Source organism: Chelmon rostratus, chromosome 4, assembly GCF_017976325.1.
Source record: "Chelmon rostratus isolate fCheRos1 chromosome 4, fCheRos1.pri, whole genome shotgun sequence".
In the NCBI taxonomy this organism is placed as follows: Eukaryota; Metazoa; Chordata; class Actinopteri; order Chaetodontiformes; family Chaetodontidae; genus Chelmon; species Chelmon rostratus.
Window position 1 is genome coordinate 19,788,985 of NC_055661.1, and position 17,994 is coordinate 19,806,978.

The 17,994-nt window shown below is 45.7% G+C and overlaps 1 protein-coding gene across 3 annotated transcripts; it reads right to left on the reverse strand.

The window, feature by feature from the left end:
• Positions 1 to 607: 607 nt before the first annotated feature.
• plpp2b (phospholipid phosphatase 2b) lies at positions 608 to 17,917 on the reverse strand. Of its 3 annotated transcripts, XR_006006790.1 has the most exons (7): positions 17,497 to 17,917; positions 7,086 to 7,237; positions 6,555 to 6,817; positions 6,368 to 6,425; positions 4,640 to 4,816; positions 3,312 to 3,639; positions 608 to 1,163 (listed from the first exon to the last, which is right to left on the reverse strand). XR_006006790.1 is itself a non-coding variant. In XM_041935132.1 (6 exons), exons 2-6 carry the CDS (start codon positions 7,215 to 7,217, stop codon positions 3,481 to 3,483), a joined length of 789 nt encoding a protein of 262 aa, XP_041791066.1. In that variant the 5' UTR covers positions 7,218 to 7,237; positions 17,532 to 17,917; the 3' UTR covers positions 608 to 3,480. The 3 variants fall into 3 exon arrangements, 2 of the variants coding, with proteins under 2 accessions (XP_041791066.1, XP_041791065.1); XM_041935132.1 differs by having other exon boundaries at positions 608 to 3,639; positions 17,532 to 17,917; XM_041935131.1 differs by having other exon boundaries at positions 608 to 3,639.
• Positions 17,918 to 17,994: the final 77 nt, after the last annotated feature.

The window sequence follows — 17,994 nt, forward strand, 5'->3', positions numbered from 1 at the left end:
AGACAGTTTCTGGAAAGATTTCTTACAGTGGAATTTTCAAAATGTCTCTGTTTTTACTTAAAGCACCACAAACTAAACTAAAACTGCATGTAGTGATCTTAAAGATATCTCCAAACCTGAGCTGGTAAAATCAAAACTTTCTGCATGACAAAATAACACAAGTGAGAAAATGTTTTTTTTTGTTTCTGAGAGCAGATGCTATATGTCATCCTGGTGGATTCACTATGAAATAAACTAATTTTAGATAACAAACAGCAAATGAAACCAGCGGTGCCCTCCACGCCCTGTTACACCAATTTCCAGTGTGCTGACCGTCTGAAGAATTTAGATCTTGCGTCAATCCAATGAGAAATGGCTCCCAGTCAAGATTACAGCAAACTCGCCAAGAACATCTCAAAGTCTTGACGCTGCATTAACAGTTTCTCGTATTTCATTTCAAAGATTTCACTATCTGTGGAATAAAAGGGGAAAACCAACGTCATCTATCAAGTGTGCCACAAAGCACATTTTGCTTCAAATGTCTGTATCAACAGTTTAGACAGTTAAATTCTATCATGACAGCAGTGACTTTATATGCAGAAATAAAACAAAACAATATGTCTGATAGATTATATCTTTATTTAAAAGTCTCTGGTTTGGAGTCTAGATGAACATGAATCATACAAGCTGACATATGAACAGGAGATTGGCCAACCGGTGCCTCCTTTACAGGACTAACTCAATAAAGCATAATAACACATGGAGCCACATCACCAGCTGAGAACCGTTGTTTTCGTGAAGCTGGAGGGGAATCAAACACCATGTCGTTTCAACATCCTCATCCTCGTTTGGGCGATTAGTCTGGCTGCAGTAATACACGGATGATTTAGATGTAGGCAGCAAGGGAGGGGGTGAGCACAGCACTTCACCGCAACCAGGTCCAGCTGTTTCTTGTTATAAATCTGTGCTTTAAAAGTGTAGAAGACCCCAGGGGCCGAGGTTCACCACGGGATACCCCCACAGCCCGCCCCCTGAAGTACCCGGCCTTTCTCCAGTCCCAGCTCAGCTTCGGGGCTTCACAATGACTACCAGGTGAGATTCTCTCTGTCTTCCTGCCCCTCCCATCAGGTTTGTGGTCTGTCTGATCTCGTCAGTCCTCCAGGGGTCTGCATGCTGTACACGAACTGTGCAGGAGACCGTATTCACAAATTAACCCCATTTATCAGCACAGGAAGGGGAAAAGGAACACAGACGAATCTTTGAAGTGGGAAGGGAGCAGTGTTACTAGCTTCAAAAACACAGTCGGGTATGTAACCCTTTATCATTACAACAGCCCTTTAAAAGCCCTGCCAAGGCATCTGGCTTATGTTTGGACCTGGAATTGGATCCATTTGTGTGGCAACTCTAACAGGCACCAGTCTGAGAAGGCACGGACCAAAGCACGCTGTACAGGTGAACTTAAAAATGTACCTACATGTGCAATAAAAACACACAAGCATGTCTATACATCCTTCACGCAACATGAAACATGTCTCATAGCATTAGTATGTACAGTATTTGTGGCTCATAGTGGCAAGCGGGGGTGATTGCACAAAAACCTTAACAGCGCCAGCATTTCCAACCTTGTACGAGTAAATAAAGAACTTCTTTTATTCAAAATAAATTAAACACCATTTTCGAAATGGTCGTCTCATCCTTCGTTGGTTGTTATTATTTGAGAAATTAAAACACATTAAAACAGGAAAAAAAAGGAGACAGGATAGAGGCCAAATTTCTTAACATTTGATTGGCGATATAGTAGTGGTATGACACATAAAGTCCAACAGGAAGCAAAGCCGTCTGCATCAATGGTTTCTACCTCTGCAGTCCATTTCACACAGGGGGAACACCAATCACTAACAATCTCCACGATTACATTTACACGTTTTAGAAAAGCAAGATGACTGACTCAGCATCGGTACTCGTCAATCCAGATTCAGACTAGCTGGCACTGGAGAGATGATTCAACAAGCCAGACTCTGATCTGACACACTTAGTTAGTGACGCAACATCACACTTCACTCAGCGAGCGTTGCCGGTAAGAATGATTGCTGGGAGTTGAATTCCACTGGTGCAGGTGAATCAGGGCTGATCAAAGCAGAGTCACCAGGCACGACAAGCCTGTATAGTGACTTTAAAAACATTATGTTGTTAGTCAGATACCCAGACCTGTTCGTGTGGCAGTTGGACGAGCTGGCCGACATGCATTGTCAGCTGATTTCGGACCGCCGCCGAACGTTGCTTCTAGTATGGCAAGTCGACATACGTCTCCTCTCAAAGCGGCTTTGGGGTGGCCTGCGGCTGACGCTTTCACTTTGTGACATGATATATGGAGAAAAATAAGCTCATCTACCGCAAAACTGGCTGCCATTCTCTTAACTTGTTATGATTTGCAGCACTCTTCTAGTTTAAGGTGCACTAAAGTGAAGCTAATCAATCAACAAACTGTGCTCTTACCAACGTCTATAAACATTCTTGTCTTTCTTCATCTACCATTCTTACATTTCTTTCCTCACTGCAAACAAATCTGGTTCTTTACATACAGAAATAAAATAAACAAAAAAATACAAAAAAAATGTTAAAGCTCCATTAAGCGATATATTAGATATTAACATGAAATCAAAGAGCTCCTGCTGAGTAACAGAGCTGCTGCTACTGCCAGAGAGTATCAACATGTCCACGCCTGGATGTCTGCTGGTTTCAGGCACTTTCAGGTTGTTTTACTTGAATCAATACAGCTGAAACCCAACCACACTCAGTCACAGATTATATAAAACGGCGAGCAGCTGTCAAGCCAAAGAGAACATATTTTTCTCAGGAGGTGTCGCCATAAAGGTGAGCGAATACCAGACCTTCATTTGTCATTTGGTGGGAAAGGCCTCTCATCGGGATGCCCATGTTCCTCCGGTTCTGTGTAACTTGCTTGCTAACAAATTAGCCACCAGCACTTAGCGTGTCATAGCTATATCGTAGTCTTTCGCTTAATGCAGCCTTAAGCACGTACGCTTCAACATCAACAACGATGCATTACAAACAATATGCTCCTCTCTCTCTTACAGGAGAAAAGGAGGTTATCATGGTGTCTTTGAGAGGGGGCTCAGGCACCTGGAGATGGGGTGCAGCCCCCTCAGTCAGTCCAGTGGTTGGGGAGTGGGTGGGGTGTGAGTGGTTGACGCAGTGGGAGGGAGCTGGGGGCTTGGAGGCTGCAAGCTACAGACCAGATCCCTCCTTTCAAACAGATATACAAAGAGCTGATTGCAAAAGTCATATAAAAACTCTAAAACTGAACTCACACTCATGGGTCTTCTCACATGGCATCAGGAGTCAGCATACAGAGTCAGGACCCAGGCTATCTAAACACTGTTGACTGCACAGTCAAGGCCGGGGGCCCCAGAACTGGACCCTATCACACAGGTTTGGGGTCTGCAGGCTGCAGCCTCTATTCCCGAATGTCATGAGATATCACACTGGGCCTGGATTGTGGTGATAGTTGTAATGGTTTCCATGCTCTGAGTCTGCGATCTGCAGGCTGGGCTTCCTCTCTGGCTCTTCGCTATCAGCTGTGTCCTGCCTAGTGCAACGCGGAGGACGCTTCTTAAAGAAGTCTGACACAAAATGCACCTGCAGAGAAGGGGAGAGGAGGAAAAAGGGAGAGGAGGAGACGTTAGCCCTGGTCATCTTTCCCACAGATATTGGAATATAAGCATGTAAGGGATACAGAGGAGGTAAGGGCTGGGCTGGAAACTGTGATTACATATGTCTGGACAGGTCTGCGCACAGCTGTTAAGTGATACTCACACTTGAACACATCTGAGAGGAACACACAGAGAGCAAGGCACAACCCCTGCAGGCCATAAAATACTATGCCCAGGAGGGTCCCTAATTGCACACAGCACTGGAAAGGCAAAAGGCGCGGGCTCACTTCACAATTAATCACACACAGATACGCACACACGCACAAACACACACTCGGCCACTCCAGAGTTTCCACAAGGCGGTGCTGACAGTGGCTCACTCGAAACAGGGAAGTGGCCAAACAATAAAAAGACAGCCAGCTGGACGAAGTGAGGAGAACAGACTGACTGCCTGAGAACATGCCAGTGTGAGTGTGTGGGTTTGTGTCAAGTCACACCTTGCTGCCGTCACACTCCCATCATGTTTCCTGTCTACACAGGTTTTTACTGCCAGACTGAAATAAAGCTGAAATATGGATTTTCGTTCCACTTTGAAGGGAGTATCACTGACAGAAGGATCTCCATTTAATAATATTTCTTCTGATCTGGACAGTCCCACCCATGTTTGCCTTTCCTACAGCCAGAAACCACAGGAGGAAGACTCAAAAGTGAAGATGTCATCAGTTCAGAGGCTGGAGCTGCTTCACAGGAAATGAAATGCCACAAAAATGTTTCAGCGTGAGCACGGTTTTTGAGATAAGTGTTGGTTTTTTTAGCCTCGAGCCGATGACATCATAATATTTTCAGTGTAAAACCTCAAACTTTCTGTAAACTGGCAAAAATGTGGCTTCCATTCGCTGTATGAGCAACTCAGAGTCTTGACATAAGATCACATCGCCATGGAAATATAGTGTAGGAAGTTGAGAGGAGTTGTCTTGGAGACTCACATTGAGCACGGCAACAAGCGCTCCCTGCAGCAGCCCCACCAGCACGTCGCTCCAGTGATGCTTGTAATCAGAGACTCGGGTGTAACCCACATACACCGCAAAGGCCACCAGGAAGAACTGGATGGTGGGCCGGAGAAGTCTGGCCCACTTAGCCACCAGTCTCGCCTGCACGTAAAGCTGGAGGGAGGAACGAGGGTGGAAGAGGAGTAGAGGGTGGTAGATTGTTGGGTGTGTTGGTGGGAGAAGAGGCAGAAAAAAGGAGAGATGAGAGGGAGAGACAGTGTGTTTATACAGAGATTCCTCAGTTGTTACTGTCAACTGAAAAAACGATGTTAAAACCACATCATAAAATGTTAGGAGGATGTAGCTGGTGTTGAGCAACATCTACAGCATTTTGCATTGACATCCTGTTACAACCCCAATGACAAAATGTTGGGATGCTGTATAAAACATAAACAAAACAGAAAGCGATCATTTGCTAATTGCTTTTGACATATAGTCAATTGATAACAGAGCAAAGGCAAAATATTTAATGTTTCATCTCATTAACTTCAATGATTTTTGTAAATATCTGCTTCATCTGAATCTGAACATGTTGCATGTGGCAACTAAAGACTGGGTCAAAAACACCTGTTGGGATCATTCCACAGGTAAACAGGTTCATTGGTAACAGGTGATAGTGTCATGATTGGGTCTGAAAGGGGCATCTTGGAGCGAAGTTCACCACTTTGTGAACATGACCGTATAACGGATGTTACTACATGGGCTCAGGAACACTTTGTAAAACTTTTGTTTCTGCTTTGCAAAAGTCATCTCTATATTTGCTTAAATATACAGACCGTCCTGCTTCCTGTTCCAGGGTAGATGGCATCTCTTTTCGAACACCAAAAACCAAAAACAGTGTGTCTCTCTAATGCAACAGCAGTGGCTGGTATGTCTCAAATTGAATTGTGTACTGTACTGTACACACACTGAACTATAAAAAGGTGTTGAGTTTGATCTAATTTATGTCCGCAATGGACTGAAACCCCTTTTTTACTGGAAAACAGCAGATGCCAAAAAATTATGAACCTGGCAACAGTACAGGTTTCTCTGGGCTTCTGCTGGGCTGCTGTTGAAGGTGCAAAACTTGGCATCACACCACAGACCCCAGACACAGAGACGGACTCTGCACCGAACACTGCAGGACACAGGCTGGATATCACAGCTTCGCTCTATTTATTTGTAGTATTTTCCTGGCAAAACAGAAAGTGTGGACGCTAACAGGAACGGACACCAGCTCGAGATATTCTGTCTCCCGAATTGTCTTTGAGCTGAACAGTTGTTGCTTTGCTTGGCCTCCTGAAGCCTGCTGTCTAGCACTGGTGCCTGGCTTTTAACACAAAGAGATGAGGCCAAGGGTAATGAACTGGATAGGCCTGGAAGACAGAACACAGCACATGCCTTGCCTTCATCATTGCTGGGAAAAAGGCAGCAGAGGCCTCCAGATCACTTCTCTCAGTATACACATTCCTCCTCTGAACTCTTGCCTTGTCCTTTTATGTCCACTAGCACAAAGAACCTCAATGAGCCTTTTCTATTCTCAACAATTAGCCCTTGAGCACAGATCCAAATGCACAAGTCTGTCCTCATCTTGGGACTTTTATTTGCATGGAGATCACATGGAGATATTTTCATGTTGACCTCACGTACACATTTGCTAAGACTTTGTGTGATCATGCTACTTACCGCTAGGAAGAGCATGCAGTACATTCCAAAAGAGGAGTGACCAGAGTAGAAGGACAGCCTGGAGAGGAAAGGGCATCAAATTGACACAGGATATTTAAAACTGCAGAACCCTGTCAGCATCGTAAGCATGTAAAATGTGTCAGAATTCCGACAATACAGGTATAATACTGAGATTTTCTCCTCCCACCTGGACTCTGTGACGTCCTGAAGCTTTCCAGTGCAGTTGATCCCCTGCATGTACCCCGTGCAGACCTTGGGGGCACACACAGCCATGAAGTTAGGTCTCGGCCGGCCGATGGTGTACTTTGCAAGGTCGGTCAGCGACTGGCTGACCGACGCTCCAAACAGGAAGGTACCCACCACCTTGTAGAGCGCAGCTACATACTGGTTGAAGTCAGAGTTGGAGTAAATCCTCTTGCTGTAGACCAGATAAGCCTCTCCAGAGGAGATCTGAGGGAAGAGGGCGAACAGCGGAAAGAGTTTTTTGAAGCTTTGTTCCAATTTCTTTTCATTTTTTGCACCATTTGAATCAAATGACTTTTCCTCCTTATACATCAACACTCTGCCCAGTTGTTAAAGGCATTTAGCAATGGAGCAAACAGCACAGGATGTTATTAAATGACTGTAAACTTTCCACGATTCTGGCTTTACTGAGGTGATCCGTAATAAAACTCCCTGTGAGAGGCGCGGGGAGACTGATGTTCTGCGGAAAACCTACAATGATGACAGTGCAGGAGATGGTGACGGCCGCCAGCATGCCGTGGGTGATGGTATCCGGCTTTACGGGGTACATGATGCTCTCGTCGTCACAGTAAACCCCTCTTTGATATGGCTTGAAAACGATGGTCATAATGATGAAGGGCAGTGCCGCTGTGGTGAAAACAAACCAGAAGTCAGATGAGGTGGGTCAGAATATTCACTATATATGCAAAAACTGTGCTTTTGTTGAAATGAGACGAATGGGTTTTGTCAGTGATATGTGCTTGGTCATGGCCAAGATTAAAACTGGGCAAACAGACCAGGAACAAGATGGATCCAAGTTAATGGACACCGATATTTGAGGAAAGTGTTTTGGAATAACATATTTGTCTCGCTTCCTGCAGGTTTTCAGACATTACATCATTTCAAAGCTGGGAAGTGAAAATGTTTCTCTAAGGATAGCTAAATTGTTTTCGCTCTCCCTCTGGAACCTAAAGGTCTAAAATCACGATGATGAAACCAGCCCACATGGAGGAAAAAAAACATGCAGTGCTTAAATGTCAGGGTAGAAATGCACAGCTAGGAATTGCAAAAATAAACAGCGCAAAATAGTATTTATATACTCAGGCATGTGGGCATATGTAAAAATCACACATCACACACAAACCCAACAGACGCAAGAGTGTATAAACAAGACCGTACACAAATTACTGCAGACAAAACACACACAACTGCAACTCTTCTGAATCATGTGGCTCTGTCCAAAAATAAGACCATATATAGCCGCTCAAGGCTCCAGAGTGCACGAATGATATCCTTGAGATTCTCCGAAACATCCATCCATTGCATATGCATTTTGCAGACGCACAAGGACACGTTCCTGGCAAAGCCGTACTGATAAAACCAGGCTAATGAAAACATTTCGCAGATGCTCTTCTGCTCTCTCGAGTCAAATTGTCAGAGACTGAAGGAGAGTTTCGGGCAGTTTTGTTGAATTGCTGGCCACAGTGAGGATATAGCCGGGTAGCAGAGAAGCAGCCTTTGCTGCAAGTAGTTTGAGAGGTTCTCTTGGATGTTATGATAATTTATTCCCAGCAGTGAAACCTTTTCACCACTAGAATCCATTGTAACTGACCATATCCTCTAACTTTTCTACTACCTATTTTTAAGTCTCTGATGGTTTCACACTCAACACACACATATGATTTTGTGATGGGTACTTGTCATTATGTCTGCCATTTCATATTTGGCACAAACAATTAATGAACACATGAATATATTCAGGAGTTGCAGCCCTATTGAGGAATGCTCTCTCCACTACTGCTATCCATAACAGGCAGGCAGACAGTCTTGGGGCCACTATGGAAATGCCATATGGCCACACTCTAAATGCAAGAAAAACAGACGTGAAAAAAAAAACAAAAAAAAACGCAGCACAAAAAAAAAGCGCTCTCACCAATAGTATTACATTCCTGTGCAAATGAGGAGTGCACCCCTCCCATTCTTTCAAAAAATGTCTGCAGCTGACATAATTCCAGGAGGACGTCCAGCGAGACTGACTGATGGGAGACCAAGAGTGCCGAAGACTGAGAGTAAAGGAAAATATACAACTGGACGGTGGATCGGGATTCAGCTGAGGTGAACACTCTGTAGCGCCCGTCATGATGGAGAAGGAACAACAGCCTACTGTAAATGTATGAATGCTGACTGAAAAAACACAAAAACTGAGGGCATGTTAGCGCAGAGCAGTTCAAAAGGATGTGAAGAGGGAAGTACAACACGTTACTGCTTTCAGTTCTGAATACTTTGATGTGTGAAACTAAAACTTTAGCTTATAGACAGATTCCTTTTAATTCTGAGAACAAAAACAAAAAGGTCTCAATGTCTATAATAAACCACTGATTGACTAACGAAGCTGAGAAATTCCCTTTATAGATGGTCTAATTCACAACAAACAATGCACAATGACACCTGCACCGTGACATGCTGTGTGAGCCCTCGTCTGACATCGCTTGTATCCAAGGCGGCACGAGATGAGGGCGGATGTCATTTAGTGACGTGCCAAGTGCACACATGTTCCGCGCAGACACTATGCAGACAAAGCGTCTTCCTGGCTCAGCAACGAAGGACAGCAGCAAAATAGAAGCTTTGTGTTGGGAGGAGAATAAACAATGGCGATCTAAAGGGTAAACACATGGTTGCACGTCAGCCTCCTGGTAACCCGACCTTGAGGAGCTGGGTTTAGACTAGACAAACAGGGAAGGCGAAACACAGCTAGAGATACCAATTGACTGCAACATGGTATTCATGCACAAAAAAGCTGTAATCTTCTTGTGACCTTCGAATAAGGGAGGAAACACAACTCCCAGTTTCAGTGTTTCAACACAAGCTGTTAAAGTAAAACTCCACCTGTCTTATCAGCGTTTACCTCACCAAACTGAAAGGTCCACTTCTAGAATCGGAGAAAGATTATTTAAAAGAGAGGCCTTTTGCTTTCCTCTGCCTTGGAAACAACGAGCCAGTAACTCCTAAAGCCAAAATCCAAAGTGTAAAGTGTAAAGTATTTTTTTCTGGAGATGTGCTGGGCTATTGCTCAACAAATTTGTTGTACAGATTATTCAAACAAGATATAACGTGCAATTAGTAAGCTTTAAAAGTGCTGGTAGCCAGATTTTGCTACCTTTGGACAGAGCCAGGCTAGCCGTTTCCCCCTGTTTCTAGTCTTTATGCTAGGCTAAGCTAACTGGCTGTGGCAGTCAGGAGAGTGGTATCAATGTTCTCATCTAACTTTTCCACAAAGTGAATAAGTGCACTCTCTGAAATGTAGAACAACTTTAACCAACACATGTGGTTGTTTTTAACAACACGTTTTAGTGCCTGAAAGCAGTTTCAGCAGCGAACACATGCCTGACACATCTCTTCCACCTCCCCCTCTCTGTCTCCAGCAGCAGCTGGATGACACCTGTCCCTGCATGGCAACTTCCCACCGGCCGCCAACCACCAGGCGCCCTCTGGATCCCTGTTTACACATCTACCAGCCGTGTCAGGACGTGGCAAACCGGGTGCATAAAGCCTAATCACACACATTTTCCCCCAGAATCCTGTTTGTCGCGACAGCGCAATATAGGGTATCTTGTATTTAGCTAACATCCTGTCTCAGGCGCCTCAGGGGAGCGCTCTGATATGGATTTACTGATGTGGCTTTGTGGTGGCCGCTTCTGCATCTGTGTCCTGCATCCTGCATGACACACACCCCCCCCTCCAAAAAAACAAGAGGTTTACTTTGCATCTCACCATTGCTGACGAATGGTTGGATTTAAAGCTTTACAGGAGATAAGAGTGTCAGGTGTTATTATTGCGACTGCGGCCCAAAGGATGAATATCTCTCAGCAATTGCTTGGTTTTAAAAATGTTTAATCTCTTAAAAAACAAAAAGAGAATGAGAGGAAATTCAGGATTTTCTGCTTCTTTCATGCTAAGTAGCTTTAAAATATTATTTCCAGGCTCCTTATATATCCAGTGTAGATGCAGCAGAAATTTCCACAACCTGTCAAATACCTTAAACCAGCATTGCCCTTCGTTGAGGTTTGGGGGTTCGGTCCACGGCTTGCTGTCATTGCACGCTGACATAAAAACTGTTTCCACTCGACAAACTGCATCAGCCAGAACCAACGTTTTACGGAGTGCGGCATGTTTGCAACATTAAAAATGGAACTGCAAACAAAAGCAAAGGAAAGACTCGTTTGACCGGATACGAACACATATTATAATAACAGCAAGTTTTAAAGGTTTATGCAAGATTGGCCTGGACAAAGTCTGGGGGAATGTTTATTTACTTACACAGAATGGTAAATGTCACAGAAAGGCATAATTATTTCTGCACTGGAGTCACATGGCATAGTGGTATAGACTTGGAACTGTTTTATGAAGCTTTTAACACTTGCCGGAGCGGGGCCATTAATCACAGAGGAGTGGCAGGAAAATTAAGTGAGAAGCTTCAAAGAGAGGTGCCAGCAGCTAATGAAATATACTGCCTGCTTCCACCTAACAAGCTCACAAAAAGATAAATAGCTTATGCATGTACATCAACGTTACGTTCTCAAGTATCATTGGATTTGTCTGTTTAGCCACATGCGGAACGTTTTTTATGATTTTTGTGTGTGTGTGCTCACAAAATCCTCTTAACTGAACCTGGATTTTGCCCGTTTGCCACACAGTTCACAGACTGAGTGAAGTGAAGTCAGGGCACCTGGGCTTAAATAACCCTCCCCGGGCCTGTAAATAAAAATAAGTGAATTTTTCATTTCTGCATTCATAAACGAAGCACTAATTCAGCTGATTAGTCATAAATTACAGGTTTTGATGAAAATAAAAGCGGTCAACTAAAATAAGGAACCTGGGCTGCCGTCATGGGCTGAACAAACAGACCATCCTGAGGTGTGTGATCGGGTCTCATGAGCAGAGCCTCTGTGGGGAACATCCGCGAGAAACAAACCAGCCACTCTCTCGAAAAAGCACACATACGCAGCCCTCAGGCATAAATAGACCGGCCGGCACACAAAACGGGTCTCCGGGATACCACGAGACGACCCCGCAACCCAAACTGACACTGCTCCAGAGCTGCCGCTGCTTAAAGATCAAGCAGCGCCTCTGAGTCGAGCTGAACTCAGACATCGATGGCGGATTTTTGTGTCGAGAAAAAAACCCAAAAGAAGACGCACACGGAGGGAAGGTAGGGGAAGGGGGTGGAGGTGCTTTTCCTTCCAGACACCTGCTTCTACAGGGTGGAGGGAAGTTTGGAACGCAGCCAGGAAGCTAATCTCCAGCTGCCAGTCAGAAACCTCCTCTAATGGGAGCCTGTTTGAAGTCACAGGATGCAGGAAGCTTTCCTGTCTCAGATTGAGAAAGGCCCATTTTGGAGGCTTTGGGCCTGCTTCGGGAAGTTTCAGGCTTCTCATTTACCTGGCCGCAAATGAGCCTCCATGCGCTGTGGCACCTCCGTGTCTCCCCCTGCTGAAACGGGCATTAGTGCAGCAGAGAGCCGCATAATTGACGAGGTCCGAAGGGCATCACGGAAGATTTTAGCGTTAACCCCACGGACAAACAAAGAAGTCAGTGTGAGAAGAGATCCGCGCTCTTTCCTTCATTCCTTCCACCACTGCTGATTCACATCCTCCATTCTGCTTTATTTTTCTCTCTCTTCCTCACAGTCATTCATTCTTCTCCGTGCAGCTCCATCATTCTGCCCGTCATTCTCTTGATCACAGCGTCCTCCCACACACTTCTCCCTCTGTTGTAAATATAGAGGCCTCAATGGGACGAAGCTTTATTTAGCTGGCAGATGTGCAATTACGCAGGACCATTCGGACCGCAATCGCACTCCGGGGCTGTGATTCGAGGCTCGTCGCGTCCCCTCTCTGCCTGTCTCCGCCGAGTTGCTGTTTTTTTTTAACTCGGTTCTTCTCTTTGTCCTCTCTGACATTTCTGTTCGCCTGCCCCGCTAAAGAAAGGTCGACGCCTGGGCTCAGAGTGCTCCGGGCTTGCTCGCCCTGGTTTCTCTGACATAACCTGCTGCACCTGCGAGACCATGTGGACGAACAATTATCCTCCTCAAGTTGAAAAACATACAGTCTGGGTTTTCAGTATGCATATTTTCAAGGCGTGTGTGTGTGTGTGTGTGTGTGTGAGGGGTGTTCTCATGCCCCCAGGCTGCCCTGCTTGCTCTAAAACTTTCCAGGGTCACAGCTGGAACATTCGCCCCTCCATCTAATTTCTTCCACTCTCATTTCTCGTCTTTGCAGCGCGAAGGTCACTCAGCGACTTTCCTCTCCCTGCATTTCTCTGCCCTTGAACAATCCATCTCATGCTTCTGCTGAGAGCTCGCGCTTCCTCTCGCATTAACACCATTCCTCGCCTCTTTTATTTCTCATCCCCGTGTCGCTCTTTAGTCATTAACTCCAGCAATCGTCCCCTCCCACTGCGGACAAGGACAGAGGCAGGCCTTTTTTTCCCCCCTTTTCTTTTCGCTGCAGTCAGTGTTTCCACTTCTGTTTCACTCCTGCTCTCTTTTGTTTCCTCCCTCCAATTCAAACATGCTTTGTTGAGATGACAGCGGAAACCTAGAGCGCCAAAGCTCTTTAGTGTGCCAGCACAGGTGATGTTTCAGACCTCTAAAAGATGGCTCGCGGTAACAAAACAACTAAACTCTCCCTCTTTCCGACTGTCTCACCCCAAGCTGGACTGACTAATGTGGAAGGTATGTGCTGAGCCTACAACCTCTGCCGGCGTTGGCCTCTGGAATTCTAATTCACATGAGGAACGCCCAACTTCACCAGTCACACCAAATCCTGCTGCTGCCCTTTCTTTATTTTTAATCCTGCTGGTTCGCTCCGTGCATCATTTACGCATGCTTCGCTCCGAGCAGCGCAGGAGGAGACAGGGCAGGCAGGCGAGGTCGTACGAGCGGTGGGAGGGCAGCTAAATCTGGGTTGGAAATCAAAGAGTCTGGGTTTGGAGGGGATCAAAGAAGTGAGCCACACAGGTTTTAAACCCAAACCATAAAGGTCTGGAGGAGCTGAAGGGTAGAACTATCATGAAGGGCCAGCTTCAACACTGCAGAACATTTGCAGATCATTGCCAAATATACAGTGATTATTCTGTATAATCACTGTATGCAAATGCGGATTATGTTTAGCTGCTGTCTAACACCAGTCACTTTGTTAGTGTTTCTCCAAATTAGGCCCACATTTTGCTAAATTCCAGCCTCTGTCAAAATTCTCCTCACACTTCCCTTTCCATGCATATGTTTTCTTCTCTCTCGCTTCTACTACACGCTGGCAGGTCTGCCTCTAAAAGAAGCTGGAGAGCGACGTTTGCGCTGGGAGCACAGCAGGTGGTCGCTGCAAAGCGATTTAGGAAATTTCTCATGAAATCCAAAACAATGTAAAGTGGCAGGAGGTGTCAATTTTCTCCTCCGCAAAGTCTTAAAAACAATAATACCGACTGGAATTATATCAAAAGCTGCACTTCCTGATTTCAGCCCACAGTTTTTGAAGTCATCTGTTTACTGGGTTGACTTTCGGCTTTAATGTCTCAGAATGAACGCGAACGAAGGATTTATTTTTAAAAGCCACCATGACAAAAGATCCTCGTGCACTTGAAAGTATGACCGATAAAAGACTTCACTGGTTTACCAGAAGCCCTTGTGCAATTAAGATATTTAGAAAAACAACAATAAGAAGAGGAAGAGAAAATAAACCGGGCTCGTACTCCGCAGAGGGATTTGCCTGTTTGTTCAAAGGGCTTGAGTTTCCATGACAGAGCTCTCCTGAGGAAAACGATTCCCATCGCTGCCTTTCTCTGAGAACTCGGGACAACCAGCCTTCCCAACCGTGCGAGAGGCCCAGCTGGAGCAACGCCGCTGTCTCGCCGACAAACTCTGACCGACATCCAGCGAGGTCGAAGAACAGAATGTGGGGATGTTTACGTGGAACGAGATGAAAATAATGGGAGGAAATACGAAGCCAATCCTTGACTTTTACAGCTGCGGGGCTTTGGGAGCAAACTCTATTGTATGAGGTAAAAACCAGCAGCCAAAATGAGAATATGAGAAGAGTTTCATGCTTTGGAGGAGAATCTGAAGGCCTTACCCTTTATGTGTGAGTTAGAGGGGGGGGGGACACATCTATATGTAATCTATGTGGCTGTGAGCTAAAACTCACAGGAGTCAAATCAAATTGGTGAAACACTAATAACCCAGCGTCATCTTTCCCGCAGAGGTGCATCCCTGGAAATCAAAAAAAGAAAATGACCTCCAGCCAGGAAAGCTAAACCTCAGCTGCTGGTTTGTCACAGCGCACTTAACAGCACAACAGAGAGCGCAAACACAGACAAACAAAAGTGTTCATGTGCTGCACCAGTGCTTTGTCTCGGCCATTTAGTCACACACTACTTTCTTCTATCGAGTACGTTACTCGTAACTCGCAGCTGGCCGGCACTCATGTCGCCTCGTGCAGCGACGCGAGCTATGGCTCCTGAGCAGCCTACACCTGCAGTGCACAACGCGAGCCGTGGGCAGGGAGAGGTTAAAGCCCGGTCTTTCCTCGCTGCGCTCTCAGCCAACACCCACCGACTATTTGTGCTGAGTGTAGATTTACACGGACAGGAGGAGGAGGAGGAGGGAGTGAGAGAGGGATACGCTGGAGAGAGAACGGGAGAAGGAGGGAGGGGAGGCCGAGAGCTCACAATGAACAACAAACTGAAGAGAGAGGCAGCAAAAACAGCTCAAATGTCCCTCATGATGCATCAGACAGGTTTCGGAGTGAGTTTGTGTCTGAGGTAGCAGTTAAGTAGATGTTGCACCAGATTTCTCCATTGAGAGCTTCAGTGGTTGAGGTTTACCGTGTGTGAACACAGAGGGAGGCGCATCCATATGTTCATATCACAGCGAGAGTTTTTAGTTTGACCCAGGCAGGGCAGGGTGTGGGTGACAGAGTGTGCCGCTCTTCTTTGGCCTTTGAGTTTCAGAACACAAGGAGACACATGGTGAACGCAGAGAAGATAAAGACATGAGCAGAAAAGCTAACTCAGACAGGATTACAGCTTTGGGAGGTTCACATGGGAAGTTTTTGGTTTACAATAAGACATGTAAATAGTCCCAAAATGCAGACAAAACCCGACTCCAAGCTCCGTTTCCATGTCGGCTAATGGTCAGCATAATTACAAGCTCTACCACGTTGTCATTACATGGCTCGGGCAACCTCACATAAGCTTGGGGTTGACGTGACGATTACTTGGGTGGGTGACGTGGGTGGCAAAAGGGAAGGGAGAGGCAAAAGGGTGGGATGCAGCAGCTACCCAGACCTGACCGACCCAAGCCAGACGTTAATCCCAGACTTGTGACAGCGAAATGGCGAGGCTTATCAAGTTCAGCAGTCTGTGGATGTTCCCACAGACGGAAAAATACCCCTAAGCTCTCTGAAAATCCGGGGGGTGGGAGCGGGGGGCTGAAAGTGCACAGCAGAGCAGATCCCTGCCTCCGTTTCTCCCTCCAACCTCGCCGCTGTCACCGCCACAGACACAACAAGGGATGAGCACGTCGCCAAACGCCAGACCATTACGCAACCTGCATCTGTCAGGGCCACTGATGGAGAAAACCAACATCCCACCACGGTGGTACGTTCCACATACACACATGATCTCTGAGGCTGCATCTGAAAACAGCTGGGTTTTCTGAGGGAGGAGGTGAGGAGCTCCCACATTTGTTACTATCAGAACCTCATCATTATAACTATGGAAGCCCACAGGTGTCAAGTCTGAAATCCCAGTATTTATTTATCTTTAAACTATACATTTATTGATTGGTTTATGGTATTTTTAGAAACCATTTTAAAGAACACAATTATGACTGGATTAATTTCTACTTTTCCCTTAAATAATCGTTTTTATTGCCCATTTAAATATCAATTAATGAAACAGCCGGCAATTTAGTGTTTCCTTAACTCATTAACTTCACTTTTATTAATTCCTTTTTAATCGTCCAATTAGATATCAGCCAACAGAATGCTGCATAAATATTTTTTGACACCTGTGGTCCTCAATATAATTTCATATTCAGCTCCATTCATTAAAGATTAAATGCAGAAGAGAAACGTTGTCAACTATAACCGCAGTAATTGTCACTGATATGATTCATTTTTCCAACATGTCATTATTTGCTCATTGCCCAGAGTGGGAGGGAGACAAAAACTTGGCTGCTGGGATCTGGTTACCACAGCAATGGAAACTAAAGAAAAGGAGCCAAAATGAGAAGTTAAACGCAAAACAATGGCCTGTGGAGCGATGTGGAAGTAATATCTTCAGACGTGCACTGCATGCGGGGTGTGGGGACATTCTTGGGAAGATTCCTGGCAGACAAAAAAAAATAAGGAATAAGCGGGGCGCACACATGCATATCAAATTTCCATAAACAAACACTGCGCTTCCTGAGCCTCTGCAAAGTCCTGCGAAGTTTTTAGGTGGGAGCACGCTGCAGCCCCGCCAGGAGAGGGAGAAAGATGGTTCCTCTTGCGTTTCGCCACGGTGCAATTTACTGTCACATTTCAGCGTGGACAACATAAACAAACCGACTGACAGGCTGCTCTGTAAGTGGTGGAAAGCCAGCGATTTCATCTGCCTTTGGAAAGAGAGACCGGCAGAAATGCGCCTCGGTGTTGCCCTAAAGATGTTTGGCCTGATTAAAAACACGTCTCATTGTGATTCCGCCGCGTAAATAAACAAACAGGACGGAGTTGTCGTTATTCCCGAACTGCCGTCATGGCTGCAGAACACACATACACGCCGAGCGGCAGGTAAGAAAGTGCGAACAGACGCGCAGAGATCATATCTGCCACTGAAGCGCAACACGTCGATAAAAAGTGTCCACAACTCACCAACCAACACGCACAGCACGTCCATCACCACGTACAGCTTCTTCTTCCTCAGCTCCTTCATCTTCTTCCCGTCCGTTCACTTTAAAATCAACAACTTTAAGAGGGGGGAAAAAAACTACTTTTGGAGGAAAGTGAATACGTCCATCGGCGCTCGCTCGCTCGCTTTGGAATAAAAGCGCAAACTATGCAAATAAGCAGGTAACCTGCACTACGAGTTCTTCCGGGATCCTCTTAACTACCTGTGCTGACATTGACAGCAGAGGTGTGTGGCTTTCTTAAAAAGACAACGTGTTAAAAGCTCTCAGCAGACACGCAGCAAGCGCTGGAGCGTCGCGTCCTTCTTTGCGCATTGCTGCTTCAAAAACCAGAACTGGAGAGATCCTCCGACTTCACAGCGCTGGAGGCGTCCGGAGAACCCTGTATAAACTCCTCTCTACTCACACCACGCCACTGCGCTGGTCCCTCCTCCCAACTTCCTCGTCTGGCTCCTCTCTGGCT

Coding starts and splice junctions, on each gene's coding strand:
- plpp2b (XM_041935131.1), bottom strand. CDS start 17,557: ATGAAGGAGCTGAGGAAGAAGAAGCTGTACGTGGTGATGGACGTGCTG. Junction 6,426..6,554: donor CAGGACGTCACAGAGTCCAG/GTGGGAGGAGAA, acceptor TTTCCTCTCCAG/GCTGTCCTTCTACTCTGGTC. Junction 3,640..4,639: donor CGCTTGTTGCCGTGCTCAAT/GTGAGTCTCCAA, acceptor CCTTCTCTGCAG/GTGCATTTTGTGTCAGACTT.